Source organism: Fringilla coelebs (genome assembly GCF_963513975.1).
Source record: "Fringilla coelebs genome assembly, chromosome: 7".
Lineage (NCBI taxonomy): Eukaryota > Metazoa > Chordata > Aves > Passeriformes > Fringillidae > Fringilla > Fringilla coelebs.
In genome coordinates this window covers 10,541,512-10,566,196 of record NC_140035.1, presented here as the reverse complement: position 1 = coordinate 10,566,196, position 24,685 = coordinate 10,541,512, and the positions used below count along the sequence as shown (strand labels likewise).

Here is a 24,685-nt window from a genome sequence, read left to right as displayed (position 1 = left end):
ACACAATGATGACTTTCTGGTGATTTTCCTAAAAAACTCACATAAAAGCAAGTGATTGTTATTATTCTAAATTTGATGCCAATTTCACACAGAAATGATAGAATTTAAATCTGCAGGTAATTTGTGCCCCGGGGATGCGTTTGTGTATATCAGGAATCACACCTGAGAATTCTGCCCAGAGCTGCATTCTATTCCCAGTCACACCCCGTGAAGTTCAAAGGTTTTGCTATGGCTTATGAAGGTGGGGAGCATCTCCTTTGGGATCAGCTCTGCTGTGGTCTGGTCCAACCTGCAGGCAGTGCTCTGGAATAGCTGAAAAATCCCAAAAGTGGGATTTTTTTTTTTTTCTTGTGCCAGTTTTTTCTTTATTTTTCCTTCCTTGCAGTGAGCAGGAGGAAGAAAAGGCCCTTCCTTCTTGATGACACAGAAGGAAGGTCCCCAGCCTTATCTAACAGCTCATTAATTCTCAACAGCACAGGGAGCAGCAGGGTTCAAACTCAGGCCTGACTCGGAGGGGTCAGCAATCCTGTCCCAAGTACAGCACCAAACCACTTGCCCATGCTGCAGTTCTGGCTTCTAATTCCTAGTTTTAACTGAAATCTCACCATTTATTTCTTCCTCTAAGGAGAGAGAGGAACCCTGGGGGAACCAGAGGAAGATGAATTCACTGAAAATGTGCTCAGCATGCACTGAGACATTTTATAGTCTGTAGCACTGCCCAGTATTTCTTTTTCCCCCTTCAATGTGCACTGTAAAGAGAGCCTGCCTTCAGTCTTTGAAGAGATAGTAATAACACAGAAGATGTGTTGGAGGGATTTCTATCTCTGCTTAAAACTGCAGCAGTCACTTGTTTTTTTAAAGTACTGTCACTGTCTCTAGCATTCTGCAGGTGCTAACAGTTACATATCCTTATTTTTTTTTTTTTAAAGCAGCTCATGAATCATGCACGTGTCCTTAGGCTTCTGTCAGCTATTGGTGCACTCCTTGAGTGGAAAAGCACAACACATTTGTGTGCTTTCCAGAGTAAATGCTGTATACTCTGTTGTCATTTGCATATTCTAATAGGCATCCTCAAATGTGCGAAAGCTGCTATTTTATGTGTGATTTTACACATCCTCTAAATAACTTGGAGCTTTATGGAGGTTCGGGGGCACCCACAGGTTTGGAACATTCCCTGTGGGTGCATGAGCATGGAGGGATTACTCTCTTCCAAAACAGAGACAGGAGCCTGAGTGTCTGTTTGGAACATTCCAGGAGATTGTCACCTACATTTCCGAGTAGCTTTTACTTGAGAGCCCCCACCCCTGCTCTTGCTGACACCACAGGCACTGGCCAGATTAAATCACCAATATTTTCAAGACACTTGAGATCTCCAGGAGCTGCACTACCGCTGCTCTGAACTAATAATCAGGGGATGAGATAGGCTCATCAGGTGAAACAAATGCATGTGGCACAACATCCCTTCATGCAGCTACTAATTAGGAATTGAGCTGTGTTACAGAGCTGAGCATTATCTTTATTCTGTTTGCTTGGAGTCATCACAATCACTGAAATAACCTCTGGAGCTAACAGGAGAAGGCTATAACAGGAAAAGGCTACAACAAGTGCATTTGTAAGGCATAAGCCACATGAAAAGGCCTTCAAAACAACAAAATCCCTATGTTTTATTTCAAATGGAGCAGAGATTAGGGTCTCCACTAGAGAACAATTTTCATTTTGATACAATAGCTAGAAAGTGCTGCAGCCCTCGCTGTAAAATCCTGTATTAGGCACCAGTGAGGTGACCAGGACTGGCGTTTTACAAGTATAACAAGGCAGCATTCTGACCTGATAAAAATGCAAGAGAAAATCCATATATAATTCTCCCTTCAAAATAACATGCAAGTATAGTTCCACTGAATTATACATTAAACAACTGCATCCCAAGGAGAACTCGTCTCTAAAAGAGGCACATAGATGAAGGAGTTCAACACAGATCTACCCTGTTTACACACAGACACATGGATATATTTATACGTGGGCACACACATTCCCACAATGACTCTGCAAAGAAATTTTAACTATTCATAAAGCCCTTTCCCAAGATGACCTCACATCACTGTGAATATTTACTATCTTAAGATTATCCATTTCTCCTCAGATTTAGTAACAGTTACTTTTTACCAAAAGTGATGCTGAGATGAAAAAAAGGAGAGAACAACTTTACAGCTACAGAAGACATGCAATGCTCAAATTAAGACAGTGCAGTCCCAACAACTCATCTCTTACTCAAATGCTATTTGCTCCCTACACGATGTGGAGAACACATGATTTTTCATCCAAGAATATTTTGTTGAGGGCAAACAACAGCAATTCCTGTTATGGCTCTGCCCTTGGTTATCTCAAGTAATAAAATCACAAGTAATCTCTTTCCTGCATAGGATATTCTGGATTTTCTATTTACTTTCAGGCTAATTTTGGGTGCTGGTAGATGCTTAATAAAGGAAAATACAAGGTCATTTGCCTGAGAAAATTTGCCTGCCTTTATAAGAGAGCAGCACACAGGAGCACCATCGATCTCCAGAAAAAGACAAGCAACTATAAATAACAGTGTTGAGCTGTGCAGTTGTGTTTTCCTCCACCCCTGTTTGGACATGTGGGCTGAGCTGTCCTTATTTGTGTCTGCTGTCACCTCGTGCTTATCTCAATGCATTATGCATGGAGTCATCTGAACTGAACCTGGAGATCAATGTCAGCACAGGCTGTGGCAGCAAATAATCTCATTAGGAGCCTCCAGCTGCCAGGACCTGCAGTTCCTGCTGCAGGCACTGAAGAGCACTCGGCAGTGACTGCCTTTGACCCACGTTTTTCTGATGTCCTGGCTTTCTTATGTAGGGCATAGTGCTTCCTGGAGAGAGGGGGAGAAGAAAAAAGCATCAAGATAGGGCATTTGTCAGGGCTGCTCCAGGGAGCTGCTTCTGAGACAGAAGTGCCCAAATCCAGCAGAGCACAGGCATCTGAGCCACGCTGCTGAGGCAGCCTCTCAGCAGGGAGGACAGGGCTGTAATCAATGAGTAAAATGGCACATTCTCTTGGCTCAGTCCTTTCCTCCACTTCAAGGTGTGGAAGGAATAGTGGCTGCTCATTTCATCTTTCTGAGGCGATATTCGTTGCAAAGGAAAAAGGAGTCTTGAGTGTGAATCTTGTTTTCATACAGAAAGTACCAAATAAGCAGGTGTACACATTTTTTCACAGGAAGGATTGAACAGCAGCTATGTCAGCCAGAGGTACCTCATGAAACACTGCCAAAACACAAATCCATAGATGCAGATGGGCTGAGACACGAAGGAAAATGAAACCGAGTTGCCACAGAGATGCAAAGACTCCCCACCTGATTAATTCCCCTGACCTCTCCCCAAACCCACAACCAAGCTCTGAGATATCTCCCAAGGGATGAGTGGAAGTCCCATTTCATGATTCATTTCAAATTGGACTGAACAGTCTGCTATGAGATGTACTGAAGGGCAGAGATGTGTGTTAGCAAGGGAATAGTTAAGCTGCCCCAAAAGACCTTCTGTGTCTAATTCTGAAACACAAGGGATTCCTTGCAAGAGAACCCACAAATGAATTAGGGGAGCAGATACATTCAGCACGCTGACAACTAAGCTGTATGTTGGCAGCAAGAGGGCTTTTTACAGCAAAAAACCAATGAAGTTGATGATGAATCTTCATTTTTGAACAAATACAATTTTTTGGAAGCCAATAAGATACAGAGAGGTGTGTAAGCAGGTAGGAACCTTTGGGAAAGGAGGGAAGAGGACCTTCTTTGGAGGCATGAAGGAATGTTATGTTGTATGTGTCACTCTTGCACCGAGGTCGGGGCAGGAACAGGCAGGATGGTAGCAAAGGCAAAGAAGGTTTTATTCAAAAGAACCGTGCGGTTTTATAGAGTGGTAGGACAGATTCTCTTCTATTGGCTAACTAACAGAAACATCTTTCTCATGCACTGTCTTTGAGAGGAACAGAAAAATAAAGTAGAAAAACACCACCTGCAAATTGTTTACAGTCAACAAGTTATCACATCTTCCCAGCCCTTTAAAACTTCTCACAAGCTGCTGTGAGAAACGCTTGCTGTTTCTCTCTCTCTGTCACAGCATCCCCAGTATGGACCAAGTCTTGCCTGCCTTACAGCTCTCTCTTGGCAGTGGCTTGGCTGACAATCACACCAGGCTTTGACCTTACAGAGAGGGTCAGTCCAAAGCCTGGGTGTTGCATCTGCATTTACACTTGGCAGCAATGATGGGTGCAAAAAAACTAGGCAGACTCTTTGTGTACTGTGTAATTTTAATCCACAGAGCACATGCCACTGGATATGTTACTTGTCTCTGGAAAAGTACATCAGAGAATTAGACAAGAACTACACCCTGAGATTTCTTTCAGATCTTTAAAAATCCTGTCCTCTAACAACAACCTATTCTTGCCTGGATTACTCATGAAGCAAGAAGCCTACAAATGCCATCCTACAGGAACAATTTGCATGCTAATTCTGTTCCAGTGTTTCCATGTTTTATTTCCAACTGTTGCTCTTACCTGCTGCTGGTTTTCCCTTTGAGAATGCAGCCTGGCTTGTATGCATTCCCTGGTCTCCTGGAAAGCCTGTCTTTGGGACACCTCTGCTGGGTAGTGGGTACACACGCCTACAATGTTTGTACAGGAGAAGATGAGAACATTGGAGACCAGCTGCAAAAAAACCAAAACAAAACAAAAACAACAAACAAACAAACAAACAAAAAAAGAAAATAAAAAGAGAGAAAAATACTTGGTTACACTTTGGAAAATTGCTGTTGGTAACAAAACACCAGCCAGAATCCAGCCCCTTCTATAACTCCTTAAACCAACACATATTTAAACCTCAGGCTCTTTATTTCAATGTATTTTACCTCTCTAGTCTTCAAAATATAAAACTTGCATATATGACCTCAAATATATGTTCTTTCCACTGCGTACTACTTCACAAATGAAAGGTACAATTCCAATGGTAATTCTGCAATCTCGCTTTTGGTTATCTATTATCTGGGAACTACTGAGACACAAATCAATCTAGAAGTGCATCATTGCTCCACCACTGGAAGTCACCTATAACTCATGCAGAGAGATCTGGCAGAGGAACACTAATATTTTCATGTTTGTGCACCTATATATTTGGCTCAAAAATATTTCAAAGGTACATTAAACATTATTTTGAAATAGTTCTTAAAGTATTGAATGTAAAGTGTTGGTATTCACGAGGTTTCAGAGAAGTTTTTATAATCTAGTTCCAACTCAAAATTTTATGTTTCTAGATAAAAACATAAGTTTTTTACATTTCTGTGGATGAGTACAGAAATGAGTTGCTAAGTCTGAAGCATGTTTCAGCTGGACAAGCGTGAAGGAAGAGCTATGTCACTCTTCTACTCCTATCCCCGTTATGTTTTGTAAGGAAGCAGTCCCATAACTTTTGCTGAAAACTTGTGTTGCAACCTTTTATTTCCAACTATTTTTTAATAAAAAGGAAAAAATATTCATGCCCATTGCTGGTATTTGTTTCAAGCAAAATGCTCAAAGCCTGTTCTGATAGATTAATGTAAACATTTCCCTTAACAGAGGTCAGTCCCAGCAGGAGGACTTCTTGAGACTTGCAGAAGCTGTACTGGATCACCCTTTGAGGACAGACTTATTTGAAACACCTCTCATCTCTTCCAAGGGAAAAGACAGTCAGACCTCCAAGATTCTTAATAATACAGATTTTTGCTCTATTCCCTAATGAGCCCAAATATATCCTTTGCCTTTATTAATCTTTTACTCGCAGAATAAAAAAAAGCAGTTTCCAGCCCAGCCCATTCCCTGAAAATATGGAGGCACTCTGAATGGCAGGAGAGCTACAGGAAACCCCTCAAGCCCTGAGCTTACAAAGGGTGCTCAGAACTCCCCAGACCAACCCGGACACTGCGGAGGAGAGAGGAGCTGCCCCCATCTCCAACATGGACCCACATCCCCAGAGTAACAGCCTCTCCATAAAAATCTGACTGGTATTACTCCAGTCATAAGCTAAGGACAGCAACAATTCTTTTATTGACAACTCTGACTTGAAACAGGCAGGAAAAAAAATTCATCTTTCAGCTCAAAATAAGCAACACCATCAACTGGAGCCAGAGGAGGGACTCCTCTCTGGGGATGGCTGCCAGTAGATGGCAACACTCCAGCTTCCCAAGCTCCCGCATCCAAGAGCTGCATTTTGGGCCATGCCCCTGCAGTGAGCTCCCACATTTGTGTGCCACTCTACAGTGCAAGGAGTGGGTCATGGACACCCCCAGGTGACTGTCACCAGTCCAGATCTGTTTGCAGACAACATGGATGAAATTATTCTCACCCCCTGCAGATGGGTCCCTCCATGCAGAGCCCACAGGTCACACAGAGGTGAGATGAAGATGCAGGTCACACACGTGGACATGAAATAAATCCCAATACTAAACCCACACATCCCCTTCACAATTGTATTCTCACTCAGCTCTTTCTAAGCCTGGCTGGGTCCCACCAGATCCAAGGTTCTCCACCTCTCTCCCCCAAGTTGATCAGACCCCAGCCATCCCCACCCAAATCCTGCCCAGTTAACCTGAGCCAGTGCTGCACCCAATGGGCATTTGATGCTATTTTTTTTTTTTTTTTGGTGACAACGATGATTTCTAAAGATGAAAAATCCTCCCTAGCATAAAAAACCTTCAGCCAGTGCTTATTCTATTAAAAAAACAAACCACAAAACATAAAAAGGGTGTTAAAACAGGGGTTTCCTAGGATTTACTCCATGGTTGCGCTCATTCTCACTCCATGGGTGCACTGGTTGAGACTCTCAACCAATGAACACAACTTCTACAAGTTCAATTTGGTTAATATGGGCTCAAAGGGGTTAAAACTAAACAGCATCTTTTGCATGTCCAGATTACAGCAAGACTCCCAAATCCTTGCTATTGGAGTTGTGCAGTGATTCGAAAATTTGCCAGGGAATATAAAATCATATAAGCATGTATGATATATTTTGAATGGATAAAACTGAGAACAAATAAGCTTTTAAGGAAATAAGCAGTTTTCATCTTAATCCCAAGACTCTGGGATTTAACTTCCCTTACAGTCACTAGCACAAACCCCAAAAAACCTCCCCAAAACAGTGACTCAAGTCTTGCACCAAGAACAGGTGATTTAGATGCCAGGCAACATATCAAGAATTGACCCAGCAGAAAGAGGGACACCTCAGTCTTGAAAACAAGATCTTTTTAGGTCTTTCTGGACAAATTGGTGTTGTGCCAACAAAAAGTCCCCCCAGTGGGGTCCATGCACAAAGGTACAGTTGCTGTGATGATGCCTTGAGCAGCCAGGCTGTGCTGTTCAGGGTGTGTGGTTCATACTGTACAAAAAACACCATCAGAATTGACATTATTGATAACATTTTTGGAACACCAAGCAGTTTAACTTCTCAGCACTCACTAACGTCACTTTACACAAAGCCAAGGGACTTCACAGACTGATTTACAAGACAGACTCAGATGACCATGCTTCATCAAGTTAGAACAAAAACTATATTGCAATGTAATTTTTAAGTAGCGGGGGCACAGGTATCTGTATTTATTCTGTTTAGCAGGAGCTCATTTAAATCACAGTATGGCATCTTTGCAGCAACCTGCAACACAAGGAGTGAAATGACTTTGTATTATCTGTGTTACTGTGTAACTTTTCTGTGAAAATATTAAAGATCTGCAGAGATTTTAAACTGAAGCTCCTTTAGCTCCTTTTATTTGCAGCCACGCTTGTTAGTGAGCAAGGGAATTTTGTTCAATATCTGTTCACAATAATTTTCTACACAGCCATTTGAAAACGCAATAAAGGAAAAATAAAATCTAGGAGCAATCTTTTTTTTTCACAGTCCTCTGTCTTAACAAAATAAATTTATATCCTGTTTGCCAAATGGTACTACTTGCTTATCAGCTTCCTTGCCATTTTGCTATGGTAACCAGCTTCAGTCCCAGGAGGAAAGAGATGATGTAGATACTAAAAATCTGATTCCCTAAGCTCCATGGCCTGAAAAGTAAAAACATATTATGGCAGCTATTTCAGACAATCTGTGCTTGAAGAGCTGTTCAAGGCAATGGAAAGATAAAATTGTCTGTTTTGTAGCTGACTTCCTTCCCCTGCCTAACTAGAGATGTAAAGTAAGAAGATTCCTACCTTTCTGCTTTTGGAATACAATAGTTTATAAAGACTATTTAATTACATATAACTCCTAGGTAAGCTAATAAACCTGCCTGCAGTATTGGCACATCCGAGTATTTCATAAACTAACACATTTACTCCTCCATCACCTGGGTGAGGCAGAGAAATGCTGCTCCCCTGGTGCTACCAAGGCAGAGCCCTTCAAAGGAGATTCAGCACCTAAGGAAGAGCTGTGTACTATGAGGGGCTTTCAAAAACCACAGTGGCTCCTGAGTGCCACTAAAATAATAGATCTCTCAATCTCAGACAACAAAACAGCTTCCAGGGGCTTTGATTTCATCGCACAAACAGAGCACTGCAACGCCTTTGTTGAATCTCCCGCAGGAAACTGTTTTCAATAATTTTTTCCCCTGGTGACTGAAAGGGAAAAAAGAAAAGAGATGGAAACAGTTTAGTTCCACATGTTCTAGGAGTTATGAAAACCTGGTATTACAAAATCAAAACGAAGAGCTAAATTTGGCCTGACACCAGTGTTACAAAATTGATGTTTTGGGCACCTCGGGCCAGGCTGAGGAAGAAGCAGGATGTCTCAGTGGCCAGGAGAGAGCCTCCAGACCACCACAGCAGAAAAAGTATCAGCTTGCAGCAATATTGCCACACTTCCCCCTGCTGTGTTTCTATTCGATAATTCTTCAAACACCAGATGCTATTCAATATGTAATTAAGAGACAACAACATGCTTAAGAGAAATAGCATCAAGATAAATTTAGTTAGTTCCCTACCTCTGCCAGAGCAAACAAGGCTGGCTACTGACATGAGAAGGTGGGCCATATTCCTTGCAATAGCATTGCTTATTATAAAAGTCACAGCTTCTGGTCTTTTGGCCAAGTTACTCTGCTTTGGTCCATTTCTGTTGCAGAGGCTCAGGGTTACTTCTGTTCTAAGATCACAGCATCAGGCTATTCCCTTTATTTTTCAACACCACTACCCAGTATTCTGTTTTTCAATTTATTTTTCATTTAAATCAAAATATTGTTTCAATATTTTCATAAGGTCCTGTTTTGAAAACAATTACTTTTGAAGCTTTTACTGTGAAGCAATAAAACTGTCACAAGGAGAAATAAAGCACATATATGGAGATTTTAAAATCCTAGGAAACAACCTGCAACAAACACCAGACTATGTACCCCCTCTTTCCAGTGTGACACTGCTCTGCCTCAGCTTTCCAACTCTCATGATACTCAGCCAGTAGCAATTTTTTTGTTAAAGTGATCATCTGTGCAACTGCCAGATTAAAAGCAGCTAACACTTGACTTTCTAAGATACATTTCAAAGTGGTTGTATATTGAATTGGCCAAGTGGTTCAATTATTAATTGCAGGGCCAGACACTGAGATTATCTTTACTTTGAGAGTTACTTTATTAACCTTTAAAAACTATTATGAAATATTGAATACTTACTGTAAACAATGTAAGAACAAAAATATGACAATTACAAAAGCTCTAACTACCCAAGACAATTCTGCTGCACCAATATATGCAATCATGAATTGGAAGTATGGATGAATTCTAAAGACAGAAAGCACCAACATTATGAGAAAGTGTTGTTGTTATAACATATAGCTGGTGCTGTTTTTTAAACACTTTCCCTGAACTGCAATTAACCCTCTATTGCCTCTTTATACACTACTGTCTAATAAAAAAATTGGAGCAGCTACAGAGCCAAAGGCATTATGAAAATTAAACTGAAAGACAACATCAGCTGGCTCCAAGATCAAATTACTCATGTATTTGTGTAGTATATACAACAACATCTTTCATTTCCCAGAGCTACAGCCAGCAGAGTACTAAGATAGCGAAAGTTTGTAGATTATGCTAGAAAGATAATTAAACAGTTAAAGTCACATGGTCTTCTCCCAGTGTTTGGCTAGTAAAGAACAGTGTAAGCACTAGTGAAGAAATCAGGAGGTTTCAATTTCAAACGTGGCAAGTATTTCTACCGAGTATTGAGGGGAAACTGCAACATCCAAAGATTACATCAATACACCAGAGCCTCAGAACAAAATTTCTGAAGGTGCTGTGTGCTGCCTTCCCTCTGTTCTGCTGCTGCTGTACAGCAGCCACTGCTTGGATCCTGAGCAGAACAGAAAACCAGTTACTGCCCCCACCTTCCAAAGGCTTCTGTGACACAAGGGCAGTGCTGCTGAAGCCAGTGTCACGAGTTTAAATGCCTCCCTCAGTCACAGCTGAACTATTGCAAAGCAGCAGAATTCTTCAGAGAGCATTGGAGAGCGATGTTCTACATATGCACTAAATCTCTTCAGCTGATGGTGAGAACAAAAAATGTCTCTGCAGAAACACTTCTGAAACTTTTCTGATGTTCCTTCTGTTTGATGAACCTACAAGGAACAAAAGCTGCCCACTTCACTCTTTCAACTAGATTCTATATTTGGCATAAAGTTACTTGCTCAGAGTGACCTGTGGTATTTTGGCTGAAAACACTAAAAGAGCCCTTATGCCACTTGTGAATATCTCTGTTCAAGAACTGCAGTCAATAAAAACATTCATCTGATGCCATCCATTCTGTGCATTTCAGTGACCATCTCACCTTTCCAGCCCCAATGTACACTGATCCCTCAAACGTGATGCTGTTCTCCCAGAGGAAAGCCAAACAAGTATTTTGCCCCACATAAGTTCATTCTTTCTTTAGAATGAAAAGAATTATTATCTAATTTACCTTTTAAATACACAATTGCATGTGGAGACATAATACACTATAACCCTAATCCAGATGAAAAAGAAGAGATATTTATATTTTTCAATTCTCCTAATTGTTTCAGAGGATATCAAAATCTTTGATGCTGCATTCTTAATTGTATGCTTCCCACTTATTCTGTATCATTTTAATTCATTTAATGATTGTTGTAACTGCAAACCTTCTGTGCATTCTTGCCCAACAATATTTGTACTGTCATGCAGAATACAGTATTTATGATTTGGGGTTTTTTATCATTAAAACCTTTAAATCCTGCTTTATTAAAGAACAAAATATTACAAATACAGATGTTTTTAAATAAAGCTTCTCAAAAGGAAAAAATTCTTATATAAAATGGATAAATTCTACTTCCCTAACAATGTTTTATTAATTTTTCTACTGGGATTTCATTTTCTTTCATTACTGACTGATTAAGAAGCGGAAAATGTATAGTCCTAACCAAATCTTGGTGTAACATCAGCTAAAAGAAATATTTGTGTGTCTAAGTTTTCCTGGAACTCTATCACGACCCCAGAAAAGCATCCTTTGCAAGGTGGCACAGCCTGGGGGAAGGGAATGCTGCCCTCCTCTAGTAATAAAACTGTAGGGAAGGAGATTCCTGGGTCTGCCATCCATCCTCCACAAATCTCTGTGGCAAACAAATTTTTCTTTACCTCCACACTTAAGATAATTTAAAAGGTACAAATCCACACTGGTTTTCATGCAAGGATCTTCCCTTGATGGTGATTCAGATGAAGCCAGGCAAGAGCTGCCTGGGCATTCCAGGGAAACACCGTGGCCCTTGGATGCAAGAGTGAGACTCTGAAACAACTTAGGGGGAGGCTTCCTCCACTGACACAGGGACATTTCCCCTTTCCTTTCTCCTGCTGACAATTCAGCCCCTGCTTTTTAAATTTAAATTACCACCTAAGTCTTTGTCTCCTTGAAATCCAGTGGCTTCTTATCTTGAGAGATGGAACACCAGCCAGATGCTCCTACTGAGCACAAGCTGCAAGTTTGGCCCATTTCAGATCTGCTGTGGCAGCCTCCAGAAGGAACAGCATGACAGAAATGGAGGACCTGGATTGAAACACATCTCATGAGCAGTACTGTGCAGTGTTTTTAACATTTTAACCCTCTAGCTCACTTAACCTGACCCTAGTAAAAAAGCATTTGTACCAGGAGTGAATTCATCTCCCTGGAAGTGCGTTTATTTCTGATCCACAGAGGTGACAAAGACTTCAGCAGCCAAATACAATCTTACCAAAATAAAAGCCCTTGAAACGGGCCTTGAAACATTAGGTACTTCTTGAGGATGTGAAAGTGGATGAAAGCTTCTAGACTTTGTGTGCATGACTCACAGCTGTCATTGGGTAAACATCTTCCCATAAAAAACATGTCAAGATAATTTTGACAACTGTACAAAATTTTCCCAGATGCATGATAGCTCAGGCAATTTAGACAATGACTTTAGTTAAGAAAATTAAGCAAAGCTCTGATATTCCAGCAAAATCAATTGTTCTGCAAATTATTGCAATCACATTTGAGTTATTGTCATGCCAGTCCCACCTGTCCCTGTGCTCCCAAGACACAAGGGGCTGGTATGATAAGAAGATGCAATAGGTGTTAATAGAAAAATATTGTAATTGAATAGAAGCTGGATTAAGATGTGTGGTTACCCAGATTCTGCACAATGTCTCTGAAGCTAAAGGGAGGTCTAATCAATGAGGAGAAAAGTCAAGAAATGTGCTTTATTCATCATTTATATCCCATTTCTTTCTCTATGTGATGGGACAGAAGACAAATGTAGAGCAGCACGTGCCCAAGGCCTGTGCTTGCTTTCAATGGCTTTGGGAGAAAATGTCTGCACTAAATAGGCAAAATCATGAAGACAAACACCCCTCTGCTCCCCCCTGTCACAGTGAATCCTAGTCCTTAGTGTTCCTGGGAATATTTCAGGGAGGCCTGGACTCAGATACAGGCAATGCATCACGTCCCTTATCTTCCATCGTCATTTAAGCACGGGAGTCACCTCCAGGTCACTGGGAAAACAAAAATATTTATCTAGTTACATGAAAGTCTTATTTATCTGGGAAAAGGGAACATTCTCCACTTGCTCAGCAGGCAGAAATGAGTGCCCTAAATACGGTCTGTAAGATATAAAAATTACTATTTCCCAAGCATTTAGAATGTGTGTTTTTGGGAGGTGGTGAGTTAGACTGGTTTTGTTTGTTTGTGTGGGAAGAAATGTAAAATTAGAGAAAGAATGGAATACAGATGGGTATTTTGGTTTTGATTTAAAAAATACCTCCTTTCTTCTTCTGTTGCTGGATTTTAAATCAAGCCAGAGCAGCTTGCCCACAATCTTTCTTCCTTCCTATTAACATCCCTATCCCAACATATATTTTTAATAAACAAAACTCACCAAGCACTACCAGCAAAGTTTGAACTCTTGAACTGAAGCAGCGGCTTGCACTAGATGAGGTGAAGGAGCAGCATGCATAGCAGATTGCAAAGATTGAGCACATCCATCACTAAAGCCCAAGTCAACCTGTGAGGGACCTGGCTGGATCACATCCTCTCCTTCAAAGGCTGCTGGGGGGTTTTGCCAGCTGTTACAGCAAACTGGGCTCACTTCTGCATCAGAGGGGCTGCACACAGGTCTGAGATTTGTTATCACATCTGGCTGCTGCAGCAGCTGAGCATACTGATCTCTAAACAGATTTGGATTCAGCAACACAAAAACTCAGTAAGCAAATTCCTGACCAAATTTTAACCGAGCCCAGTGATCGGCTTGAAGGCACATTCCTTGGCCTTCAGCTGGGTCACGCCCAGTTTCAAAGCTCTACAGTAATATAATAAGGATTTTATAGAGAGGCTCTGAAAGACACTTCAGAGCTGTTTATGAAGGCAAGTGTAAGACAGCCCAATGACATTGCTTACGACTGGCTTTGTTTGTAATACAAATTACAACATAATTTTGCCTGCCTCCATTTCACTGTACGCAACCCCTCGCCTTTGGAGCTACACTACTGCACTCTCCACGAGTCTTTCATTCTGCCACACATTTACACAGTAAATCCTATTTTTTTCCACCCTGCACTTTCTCCTCAGCTCCCCAGTCCTGTCTGTCCCCAGACACAGACACAAATGCCTCACGATTCCAGGATCAAACCAAATGACTGCTTGTAAATTAGCCAAGAGGAACCTTGCTCTGTTCCAATAGCATCAACAATTTGGTTACTCACTACTACGTGAGTTTTTCACAGCATACTCTGCAAGTCACAATTTATATTGCCTTGCAGAATCTGAAGGAAAACATTTCAAGCTAAGTTTTCAAGGTATATCCATTGGAAACATTATCCAAGCCCCAAACCCCAAGACTGTACCCTTAATTTCTGTAAGCATTATGAAATGGCAGGAAACTGGATTCTTGAATCAAGATATGCTACAGGCAAAGGATATTTTGGTAGGATCTTAAACCTGCTTTTTCTTACTGTCAAATGTGTGAGATGAATATTCTGAAAATACTGGAATTACAATACTGTAAAAATTCCACTGTTAACAGAAGTAAACAAATTAACCTCACTTTCCTGGAGATGTACAGTTTGGAAGAGCCTTTGAAATCTGACAATTGAAATAAGTTGGGTTGGCTGAGAATTGGGTAGGATATAAAGAAACTAAATCCAAATTTCTGCTGCTAGTGGAAAATTTTGAGCTTGTAATTGAGCATGTACTTTTATTCTCCCCAAGATCATTACCAGAGATTATGCAGCTGAACAGGTTTTCTGAGGTGAACCTAAAATAGACCAAATATCATACTAACCTCCCCAAGAGGATACTGTAGACCACAGAATTGAACTTTGAAAAACAATAAATTATAATTATTTAAAGCGACCTAATATGAGGAAGACAGAAAAAAATAGAGAGTACAGAAAAAAAATAGAGAGTACTTATTTTCAGAATTTTTTGTAATATGACAAGACAGGACCTAAGAGACCTCCTGGACTTTAGAGCTCCTTTCCCACTTGCCTCTTAAAAATTGTCATAACAAAAAAAACTGATACCACAGTTCTGTTGAAGTCCTCTGAATAGCAGTAGTTGCTTTTCTCATGTTATATATAATACTTCTCTTAATATATTCCAAAGAGACATTTTTCCTGGAGTGGACAATATTGGCAGTAAATAAATTAACTTGCAATCTTCTTTCCCTGTCACCAGCATCTGTTGTACCACTGCTTAAATATTAAGTCATGGCATCAGATTTTTAATTCCCAAGAATACAGCTCCTGTGCACTTGGCCTTGCCTAGTAAGCCTTTCACAAATCAGCCCTTGTATCATGTGCAGATTTACTACACAAAACGAGTTTATGGAAAGCACTTCAAATGTGGAAGATAACTGGATAAACAATTGCCTAAAGAGGAAAAACATCCGAGAGCTTTTGCTGCCTACTGAAAAACAGGTACAGTTGTTGCCTTTATAGCTAGGAAATGAAAGCCACACAAATGAAAAATTTAGCAGGAGATAATAATAAAGAATTAGTGTGAAATGTTTCAGTATGTGATCAGATCCATGACTGTGGCTTGAAATCCTAAACTGGTTCTTTGCCACGGTACTGTTATGTGATAGCATTTGTCAGTTTTAATCCAATAGGGAGCTCCTAAACCAATTTGATAGGATAAAGATATTGGAAGCAGTTGTCTACTATTATCAGTTTAACTGTATCAGCTTGAGATAGATAGAACTAGTGACAATGATTAATTATATTTCTAAGATGTTATTTCATCACACACTTCTTTGTGCTTTCTGGTGAAGCAAATATGAGCTATCCCTTCAAATGTGAAGTAGGTGGCCCTTGACAGCAGTGATAACTGGTACATCCTGCTGCAGAGCTGGTAAAATAACAGTAAACAGAAGAAAAGTGAAAGGATGGCAAAAATCACAAATCCAGATATGGAATGGAAAGTGGGAGAATACAGAAACATAACAGACCAAACCAAAAGACTTAAATGGGCCATTTTTTTCATCAACTTGATTCATCCGCTGAGGTCTACTAGAGAGTCTTTAAAAGAAGCCAACTGCTCTTTGAGAACAGCAAGCACAAAATAAACTGACTCAGATGAACATTGTCTGCCTGTGAACAAAAAAACCTCCAAACTATTCCCTTTTAAGAAACAACTTTGGAAATTTATAGCAGAAATCAACTGATAAACACATCTAGTCCAGCAATCAGGCACTAAGCTGTTGGCATAACATCAGGCATCACAAGCAGTAGTGACCACTGCTAAGTTTGTCTGATGCTTTTGTTATTACCATAACCTCATGTGGTTACCATCCACCAGCTTTCTTCTTGCATTCATGTTTAACTGAAAAGTTCACAAAGTCTTTGCAGTTCTGGAAAACACACACACAAGGCAGAGAGAAGGGAGTGTAATGAAACCTCAGAAGGGGCAGAACCCACACTGAATTGGACAGAAGGAAGAAATGGAGATCAGAACAGAGGACCAAGAGTGGTAAGTTATGGAGAAAGAAACACAAACAGCTTTTTGGAATGATTACATATTTCCTCCCTATGGAACCTGAAATCAAACCACTAATTTTTTCCCACTGTTTTTTCAATCTCAAAACCAACCTCAGCTGAATAACAAACTACACATACGTCCCTTCAACCAGCAGGTCTGCAAAGGACCAAATGGACTCTGTTGCCATCCCTTGCACAGAGAAGGTAAGTATTAAACACTGTTTGTCCTGAGACTGCCTTCAACCAGAGAAGTGAATTGAGGTTGCAGCAGCAAATACCTAAATGGTGAATAATGTTCATCAGCTCACAGGCAAGTTTTTATCTGTTTTAAGCAAGACTCAGTGGGCAATGTGTCACATTGCCAAGCATGAGTACCCAACTTCAGAGATTCCATTTGCCCTTAAAATATCACGTTTACAATGCAATATTTCTGTATCTGATTATCAGCACTGCACAGATCACAAAGAACTATCTTTAAAATGTCTGTTTAATTACTTCAGAACAAGCTGTGTTCTTTTGGAAGAGACACTACTTGAAAGATCAGCATCATATTTTACTGGACTTTCAAGATGCATATGAGACAGCTCAATATCCAGGACTTAGACTCCAAGAAGAATATTTACCTTCCCCATCATTTCCTACCGCTACAGATGGGTCAGATGCCAGGTATCATCCAACTATGCATGCATCATTTCTGTACAAGAATTAAAATGCCAGAAGTTACCTCTCCACAAGAAGAATGAGAATTAGAGATTGAAAACAACAGAAACAGGAAGACAAATTGGCTTACTACCCATGTGTTTCTTTAATTCAAGAAACATGAGCAGCACAATTTCTTGCAGGAGGGGAAAGGGAGAGAAAAGAAAGACTCAAAATTGCTCATGGTCCTAAGTCCACTGCCCTCCATGCTGCCATAAAAGCCACTCCAGAACTGGAGTCAGTGTGGCTGACACTGACTAAACAGTAAAACAGTTTGGTGGATCGTGAAGAGCCTGTCTGCAAGCATGCCTCCTCAGCTCTGCTCCTGGCAGCCTGAGTGCCAAACATCAGCTCCTGCACCAAAGGAACAAAAGATACACCTGGCAGGAACAGCTTCCACTTCAGGGAGAAGAAAGTCAGGCCTTGGTCTGAATGCAGAGGGAAAGTGTGCTCGAGTACACTGATTCCTAAACTGTCTGGAAGCAGATGAAGATCCCTGACATTGAAAATCATCTTATTAACAGCAGGTGCAATGCCCTCAGGGGAGGTGAATAACTCCATGCAATGGCATCTCAGTATTTCCCCAGCTCTACAGAATTGCCTCAGCCCAGACACACTTAAATCTCACCCACCAGGAGTTCCATCAAGCCCCCTTTTTACCTCCTCTGACTGTAACAGCTGTAAAATACACATTTCTTCATGTTACCTTACACCTCATGTAGTCCAGAAGTTTCTGCTAAGACCCATAAAATATTGATTCTGTCACTAGTACTTTATTCAGGCAGAGAGAATTTATTTAATCCCTGAAGCCATTCCAACTATCACAGGGAGGGGTATCTTTTAAAGAAATTATTATGTTTCTCAAAATAACTTTTGTCATATATTCCCCCTTTCACCACAGTCTGCTCTGATCTTGAGGCCTCAGTTATGCTGTTTTCTGTCCCCCTGAGTATAATTCTGGTCCTTCTCCATTTGGCAAAATATACAAAAAATGGATTTAGAGTCTAGACCTCTAGGATGATGATTCAAACAGAATTTTAGCACTTCCACGAGACTTTTACTTACCAGATATCATTACACCAGATCTCTTGCCATGTCTATTTTGGTAAATCAGACCTTCTGTCTTTTGTTTGGCTATTGCCTCCTTTTCTCACTGTGTGCCCTACAGAACCCAGTTTTAATTGCTCTGCAACACCTGATTTAAAACCATCTTGGGCATATTCAAGGTATGCACATTAGAAATATGCTCTAGATCTTATGCTGCAGTACTCAGTCACTAATCCATTTGAGCAGCATGAAGTGATAGGAAAGTCACATGCAAATTCAACCAGAAGATTAAAAATATTGCCTTTTTCTCCTGGTCCCACAGGGAAAGAAATTTTTGGCATTTCTGCCCACACACTCAAAGATCTTTCAGGTGTATAGCTGTCACCAGTTCATTAAGATGCTCCGATGAGGTGTTTTTAGGATCTATAATTCAGGATCGTAGTTTAAACAAATGAGCTGCTCCCACAGTAAAGCATTTACTTTGGGCATCCAATATCAAATGCAATTAATGAACGTTTTTAAATGCTAAAAAAAACTTTATTTCTTGTTCCCCTGCATATTCTGGTTAAGCAATTATATCCTGAGTTTCGATGAAGACAGACACTGAAAGGTATTAACAAACAGTGAGGGTCACTGTTCAGAAGAGGAGAGGCTGTTGATTTTATTTCCCACTGGAATCTACTGGGAATAAATGAACTAAAGGATTCCAGAAGAACAGCTTGTTCTCTGGGCTCTGATCAGTTCAAATAGGAAAATCATAAGTTATTAAAATATATACACAGAGCACAAGGACTGAAAACAGGCTGTGGGTTCTTTTGCTCTCCAAATTACAAGCCTAGACCAAATGCCTTTACTTTTCTTACTGCTTTACTGCTTTTTATTACTACTAGTGACATGTCAGCACTTCTGTCTGTGCTACCTCCCTCACCATACTGTCAGACACTGCCCATACCACAGAGGTTCCCATTCAAACCAAGTTTTTATAGTGGTTTCATAACAAGGGAGCTAATGAATGAATAAAAAAGGGACAGCAGTCCCCTTCAAACAGGCTCAGTTTTCCAAACCAGCACACAAACCACCAGGTACCTCTGCTAGACAGCAAAGCTGCAGCCCTGATACTTCAGAGAAACATACTTCAAGAAATTCTACATTAGACCAATGTGTCACCACAATAACCCACCCATTATTTTGGTATTGACTCCTCAGCATCATGGTTAATGCTTCTTTTGCTATCCTAAATGCAATATGGGATGAGGGAGCACTGATCTCAGCCAGTCCTCTTGGTACTTACCTGCTACAATCCCTGCCCTACCACCCAACTCTAGATTTAGTTTCTGATTTTAGATATAGAAAGGATAGAGTTAATCTCTCCTTTCTATATCTAACACTAACAAGCGTTAAACAATTTCCTACTTGATCATTAACCTGTCAAATTCAGCATAATAAAATCATCACCAGTTTAAGGAACTACAAAGGACTTGTCATGGAGAGAATTTTAAGAACACGACAATCATGTATAAATTTAAAAAAGTAATGATGATCCTTTCTACAGCTGGATCCTGAAGAATAATTTTCCACCTTCACACAGTAAAAGCAAACGCTTCAACAAGAAGTTTTTTTTTCTTTAAAAAAAACTTCTTGAAACTTTCTGAGCTTCCTTGCAAAGAACACATTTGAATCACAGAGTTACTCCATGTGACACTTTAATGCTTTTCAGGAACTAGGCAGTGGTCTGGTATACTTTAAGTTTATGATTTATATTTCCTGGTAGTCTGTCATGACCTATTACAACTATCAACAAGAGTTAAGGTGGGAGAACTAACACAGTAATTTTCCATCCACATTATGCCAGCTCTCAAATGCCCGACCTGTACTCCCAGCGTGTCTGCAGAGCCTGCAGAGGCAGAGCAGTGAGTATATTGCAATCTCAACCGTGAGCAAGTTACTGCTGGCCAATTTTCTAACAGAGCGTTAAAATGCAAGAGATAATTCCAGGATCTCCACAAGCAGTAGGAGGAGGACAGTATTCCAGGCACAGTTTGCACTCCTGAGTTTGGAAACATCTGCACTATCAGATAAAGAGCCTTTTATAAGCAGCACTAAGTTAATGAATTTCCACGAAGTATAAAGAGAGCCACAGAACAGAGATCCTTAAGTGGTAGCACACTGACAGATGAGGCCTATAATTTTGTGGGAGGAATTTCAGTGTGACTGCTTTTCCCTCACTCAGTTGTTTCTTCTGGTGACCAGCTCCACTACCTACACCTTTCTTAGAAAGAGGGCTGGGAGGGTAGCCAGGGGCTTCAGGCTACAGGATCCACCTGACCACCCTGCTGCCACTGGGTCACTCTGAGTCACCTGACAGAAACCAGGAGGTTTAGATCCAAATAAAAAAGGTTTCTTTGCAGGACTCAAGAAAAGAGGCCCTTCAAGGTCATTTCAAAAGGCTTCCCCTCCTTATTCTGAATAAATGACACACTTTGGGTAATCACAGAAAGGAGGGCTGGCTGAGGTCCGGGTGTCTCCACTGAGCACATGTGAACCCAGCCAACAATTCCCCTGGTGAAGTGAGCAGACAATCTCAGGGTGGCCTTGTCTGATAGAGATGGACGAGACTGTCCTGTCTCACTCACTCACATCTCCACCCGTAGCTCTGCTTGATTTATTTGCAGCAGCAATACATTAATGTTATCTGACAGCTGCTATTAAAGTGCCACAAGCATGTGTATGCAATAACACAGATGCTGCAGGGGATTTGCTGCAGGCCACTACCTCCTAGGCACAGAAAGCAAGGAGAGGCAGGGGAAATACCTTATAAAACAGAGATCCACTCCTTATTCCTCTTATTCAGAAAAAAAATTGACAAGGAAAACTACTATAGAGACCAGGCACAGGCAGAAAGCACGGTAACATTCAGACAAAATTAATGCTCCAAGTTTTCTCACCTGTGTCCTGATAACTACAAAACCCAGCCAAAACAAAACTAAACACAGCCAGCCATAGGGCAACATCCCACTCAGGTGCCCCATGCAAGAAGATGGGCAGACTCACATGGCAGTGCTGCATTAGGCAGAAAGATGATAACAGGCTGCTGGAATAGCAAGAAAAGTCTTCTCTCTTCACTTTTTTTTTCTTTACAGTGGTGTACAAGTGTGGTGATAACACTTGGTTGATGACATTTCCTGCCTCCATGACCCCTCAAGTACTTACAGATCTATTCTTATACCATGCTTGAAAAGGAGAGTGATAGTACCCTCGTGTCTCCTACACACAGAACAAGCAAATATTTAGTCCAAGGTCACAGCAAAAAACAGCAGCAAAGCCAGGATTTGCATACAGATTTCTCAAGCAACAGATTATCCAGCACTTTAATAAAAGCACTCACTAGATTCTCAGCCTCAGTCTCTGAGACAAAGCTAAACAGGGAGAATTAAGCAAAATATTCTTGCTGTGTCACCTGAAGTCAGAAATGTTACAGAATTTGCCTTAACCATATCCTCTGTGAGTTCTGAGAAGGGAAAGTGACCCCAGGTCACTCATGATGGGTTGGAAATACTTGACAGCGGCAAAAATCTGAGATACTGAGGAATAAAATCACTTTGACCTAAAGAAAATGACTTTGTAACCAAAGAACCAAAGAATTATTTCTGTTCTGCATGAGACAGAGTTTTTCATCTGCTAGTATGTGGAGGACATGTAAGAACCTCCTTGGCCCTTTGTCATGGCCTCATTGAAACTATAAAGTATTTTGTCCTCAATATTCATGGATTATGGATCAGAATGATCATTACTATATTCACTGAAATTCAATGCATCAGATAAAATAGTATAATTCTGTTAATTCTTCAAGGAATGCTGATATAGCCTCTAGAAAGACAGTCTGAACTGGGCTGTCAAACCTAACATGCTAAGTGCTAATATGGTCATAAAAAGGGTATGGGTCAGATTTGCACAAGTATTTAGGCCAGATGTGCAGATAAGCAGTAAGACTATGTAGAAATACATTAAATCACATTAAGTGCCTATCTGCACCGTTTTGAACTGAGCTTCTTTCCCTTTATCAGATTCGTAGTAATTTAATTGAAGCTGATTAGAAATTAAGGTCTCCAGGGCCAATACAAAAAGTTTACATCAGATCACTCCAAGCCACGCTGCCAGCCACAAGCTGCTTGCTGTTGTGTAAGCAGAGGCCCCGTGCCTGCAAAGAGGTGCCAGGCAGGTACACTGGGGAGGGTGGGATGCTGGTGGCAGGGGGGACACAAACCCTGAGAGCCAGCTCTGCAGAGCAGCAGAGGAGGAGGATGATGATGGCTCTGTTCGTGCGCTGCAGCCAGCTGCATCTCAAGCTGTGCCTCGGCTCCCAGTGCCCCAAGGGGTAAAAGTGCACTAAAAACAAAGGCCAAATAAAACATGCTTTAATTCGCAGCCATTAAAACCCCAGCTGCAAATATAACTGAAGCATGTTTCTTTTTAAAGAAGCAACACAACACTTTCTCCCTCCAGCCCTGTTGACTTCAAAGGCTTCAAAAGTAACTTGATGCCACGACTAGAGGCAAAGCTGCCATGAAGTGCCAACTCCCGCAGTTCCAGCTTTTGAGGGCCCGGATTCTGTTTTGATTATTTACCTTCAAATGAATTTTAAAAACAAAAAAAGAGAAAGAAACAATGAAAGTAAGATGGGAAGCAGTTTCCAGCATGGCTGCCTGCATGCCTGCCTGTATGACAAGAGCTGGGGGCAGGTGAGTAAATGCACAGAACCCAGTTACAAATGCTTCTGATAGACTCTGGTGAGGACCATCTCTCCCTAGTACTACAGATGGCCCTGCACAAAGGATTTCTTATGTCCCTGTCCCCTCTTTTATTAGAGTTTGTTCTACCAGCCTTGATCAAGTTGAGCACTTGCAGAAAACAAGCTTGAGACCCCTTTTCAAGTGACTTCTCTGGCGTGCATGTGTCACAGCTCGCTGGGTTTAAGTCAGCAGAGCTTTAATCCGTGGCTTAGCACATCAAAAGAAACAGAGCTCCTGCATCCACATCACAAACACAGAGACTCCCTGAATTCAGCTTGCACGGCTTGCCCTGGTTCCTGATTTAGCCTCATGAAACCCTCCCCTGAGCTGGAGCCACAGGCCAGGGCCAGGAGAGCTGTGACTTAGAAAATGAAAGGCAAAGGGTGACAAGGCACCCGCCACACTGCCCTGTGTCAACAGTGCCAGTCCTTCCACCTCTGAAAACCAGCCAGAGCACCAGCCCCTGCCTTGTCAGGACTGCTGCACGGCAGCCCAAGCTCTACTGGCACGTCCACATGCCCAGAACTAATAGAGAGAAGAGGGAGGGAAGAAAAATATACCAAGAAAGGGAGGAAGCCCTGTGGCTACCATGTTCATTGAAGAAGGATTTGTTCCTTGGTCATGCTGCTGATGCTCTGGTACAGATTGCACACAAACAAGACATTCCCAAGCTTTAAATTTATTTTTGTGTTCCCAACAAGCACAACCATAAAAGCTACACTTCAGAATTTCCTGTCCCTGCATATTTAAAAATAATGCGGCCACACCAAAACTCCTTGGCCACTGCCAGGTCTGTGGAGAGAAAAATCAATTCAGGCAATAGCCCCTCTTTAATTTCCAATTCTCCATCAAAACAATTGAGGGAGAGAAAAAAAGCTGAGGAGCAAATAGCTGAGTTGACTCATGTCTTCAAAGTGTCTGTTTAAAACTACCAAGTAACTATTCCTTAGCCCAAACCAGAACAAATACAAGTCTTCATATAAAAGTATCTTGCATGAAGGCAGATGCTGATCACAAAAGCCTAAGTTCAAACTAAACACGCTCGAGGATACATCCCATTTGTGCCAGTGCAATAGACAAGAATCTTGCAGTCTCTCAGTTACAGTGATAGGGGTAGTAGAGGATTGAGAGCAAATAGTCCTGAGGGAAAAAGCTGTAATCCAGTCACACTTGCACGTGCACCTACACCATCCTCTGGACAAGACCTGATAGAATAAATTAGAGCAGTTAAGTGAGAACAAAAATAATAAAGAATTAATTTTTTTTAGCACATAGTGACAGCACAGAAGACTTCAGCCCAGCTTCCTCCTCTGCAGCAGACCTACTGTACAACCCACAGCTACTCAATATCATTATGTGCCAGAGCTTGGTAGTGGATTATTTTTGTTTCATATCCCTTCTCATATTTAACCAGGCCTCTCAGAGAACAGTTTACAGTTTGTTACTATGCAGCTCCACAGCCTCTAGCACAATGCAGCTCCAGTCCTGGTCCTACAGAGAACAGTTTAATAACCATTTATTACAAACAGTGTGGCCAGCCAGTGGCAGCAGGGAAAGGCTGCAGCAAGGCACAGAATACACAGAGCAATTACTCTTCATGATTTAACCCCACAGTCCTGTCCCTTGGACAAAGCCTGTCTTAGTGCCTTCAGA

The 24,685-nt window shown here is 41.2% G+C and overlaps 1 protein-coding gene across 2 annotated transcripts in view; it reads right to left on the bottom strand.

Moving 5' to 3' along the window:
* Nucleotides 1-24,685, bottom strand: part of ADCY5 (adenylate cyclase 5) — a 200,310-nt gene that overhangs the window by 78,188 nt on the left and 97,437 nt on the right. For both annotated transcript variants that reach the window (XM_084209186.1, XM_084209187.1), the window contains exon 2: nucleotides 4,570-4,719. In XM_084209186.1, coding sequence (XP_084065312.1) covers nucleotides 4,570-4,719 — 150 coding nt within the window. The remainder of the gene's footprint in view (nucleotides 1-4,569; nucleotides 4,720-24,685) is intronic.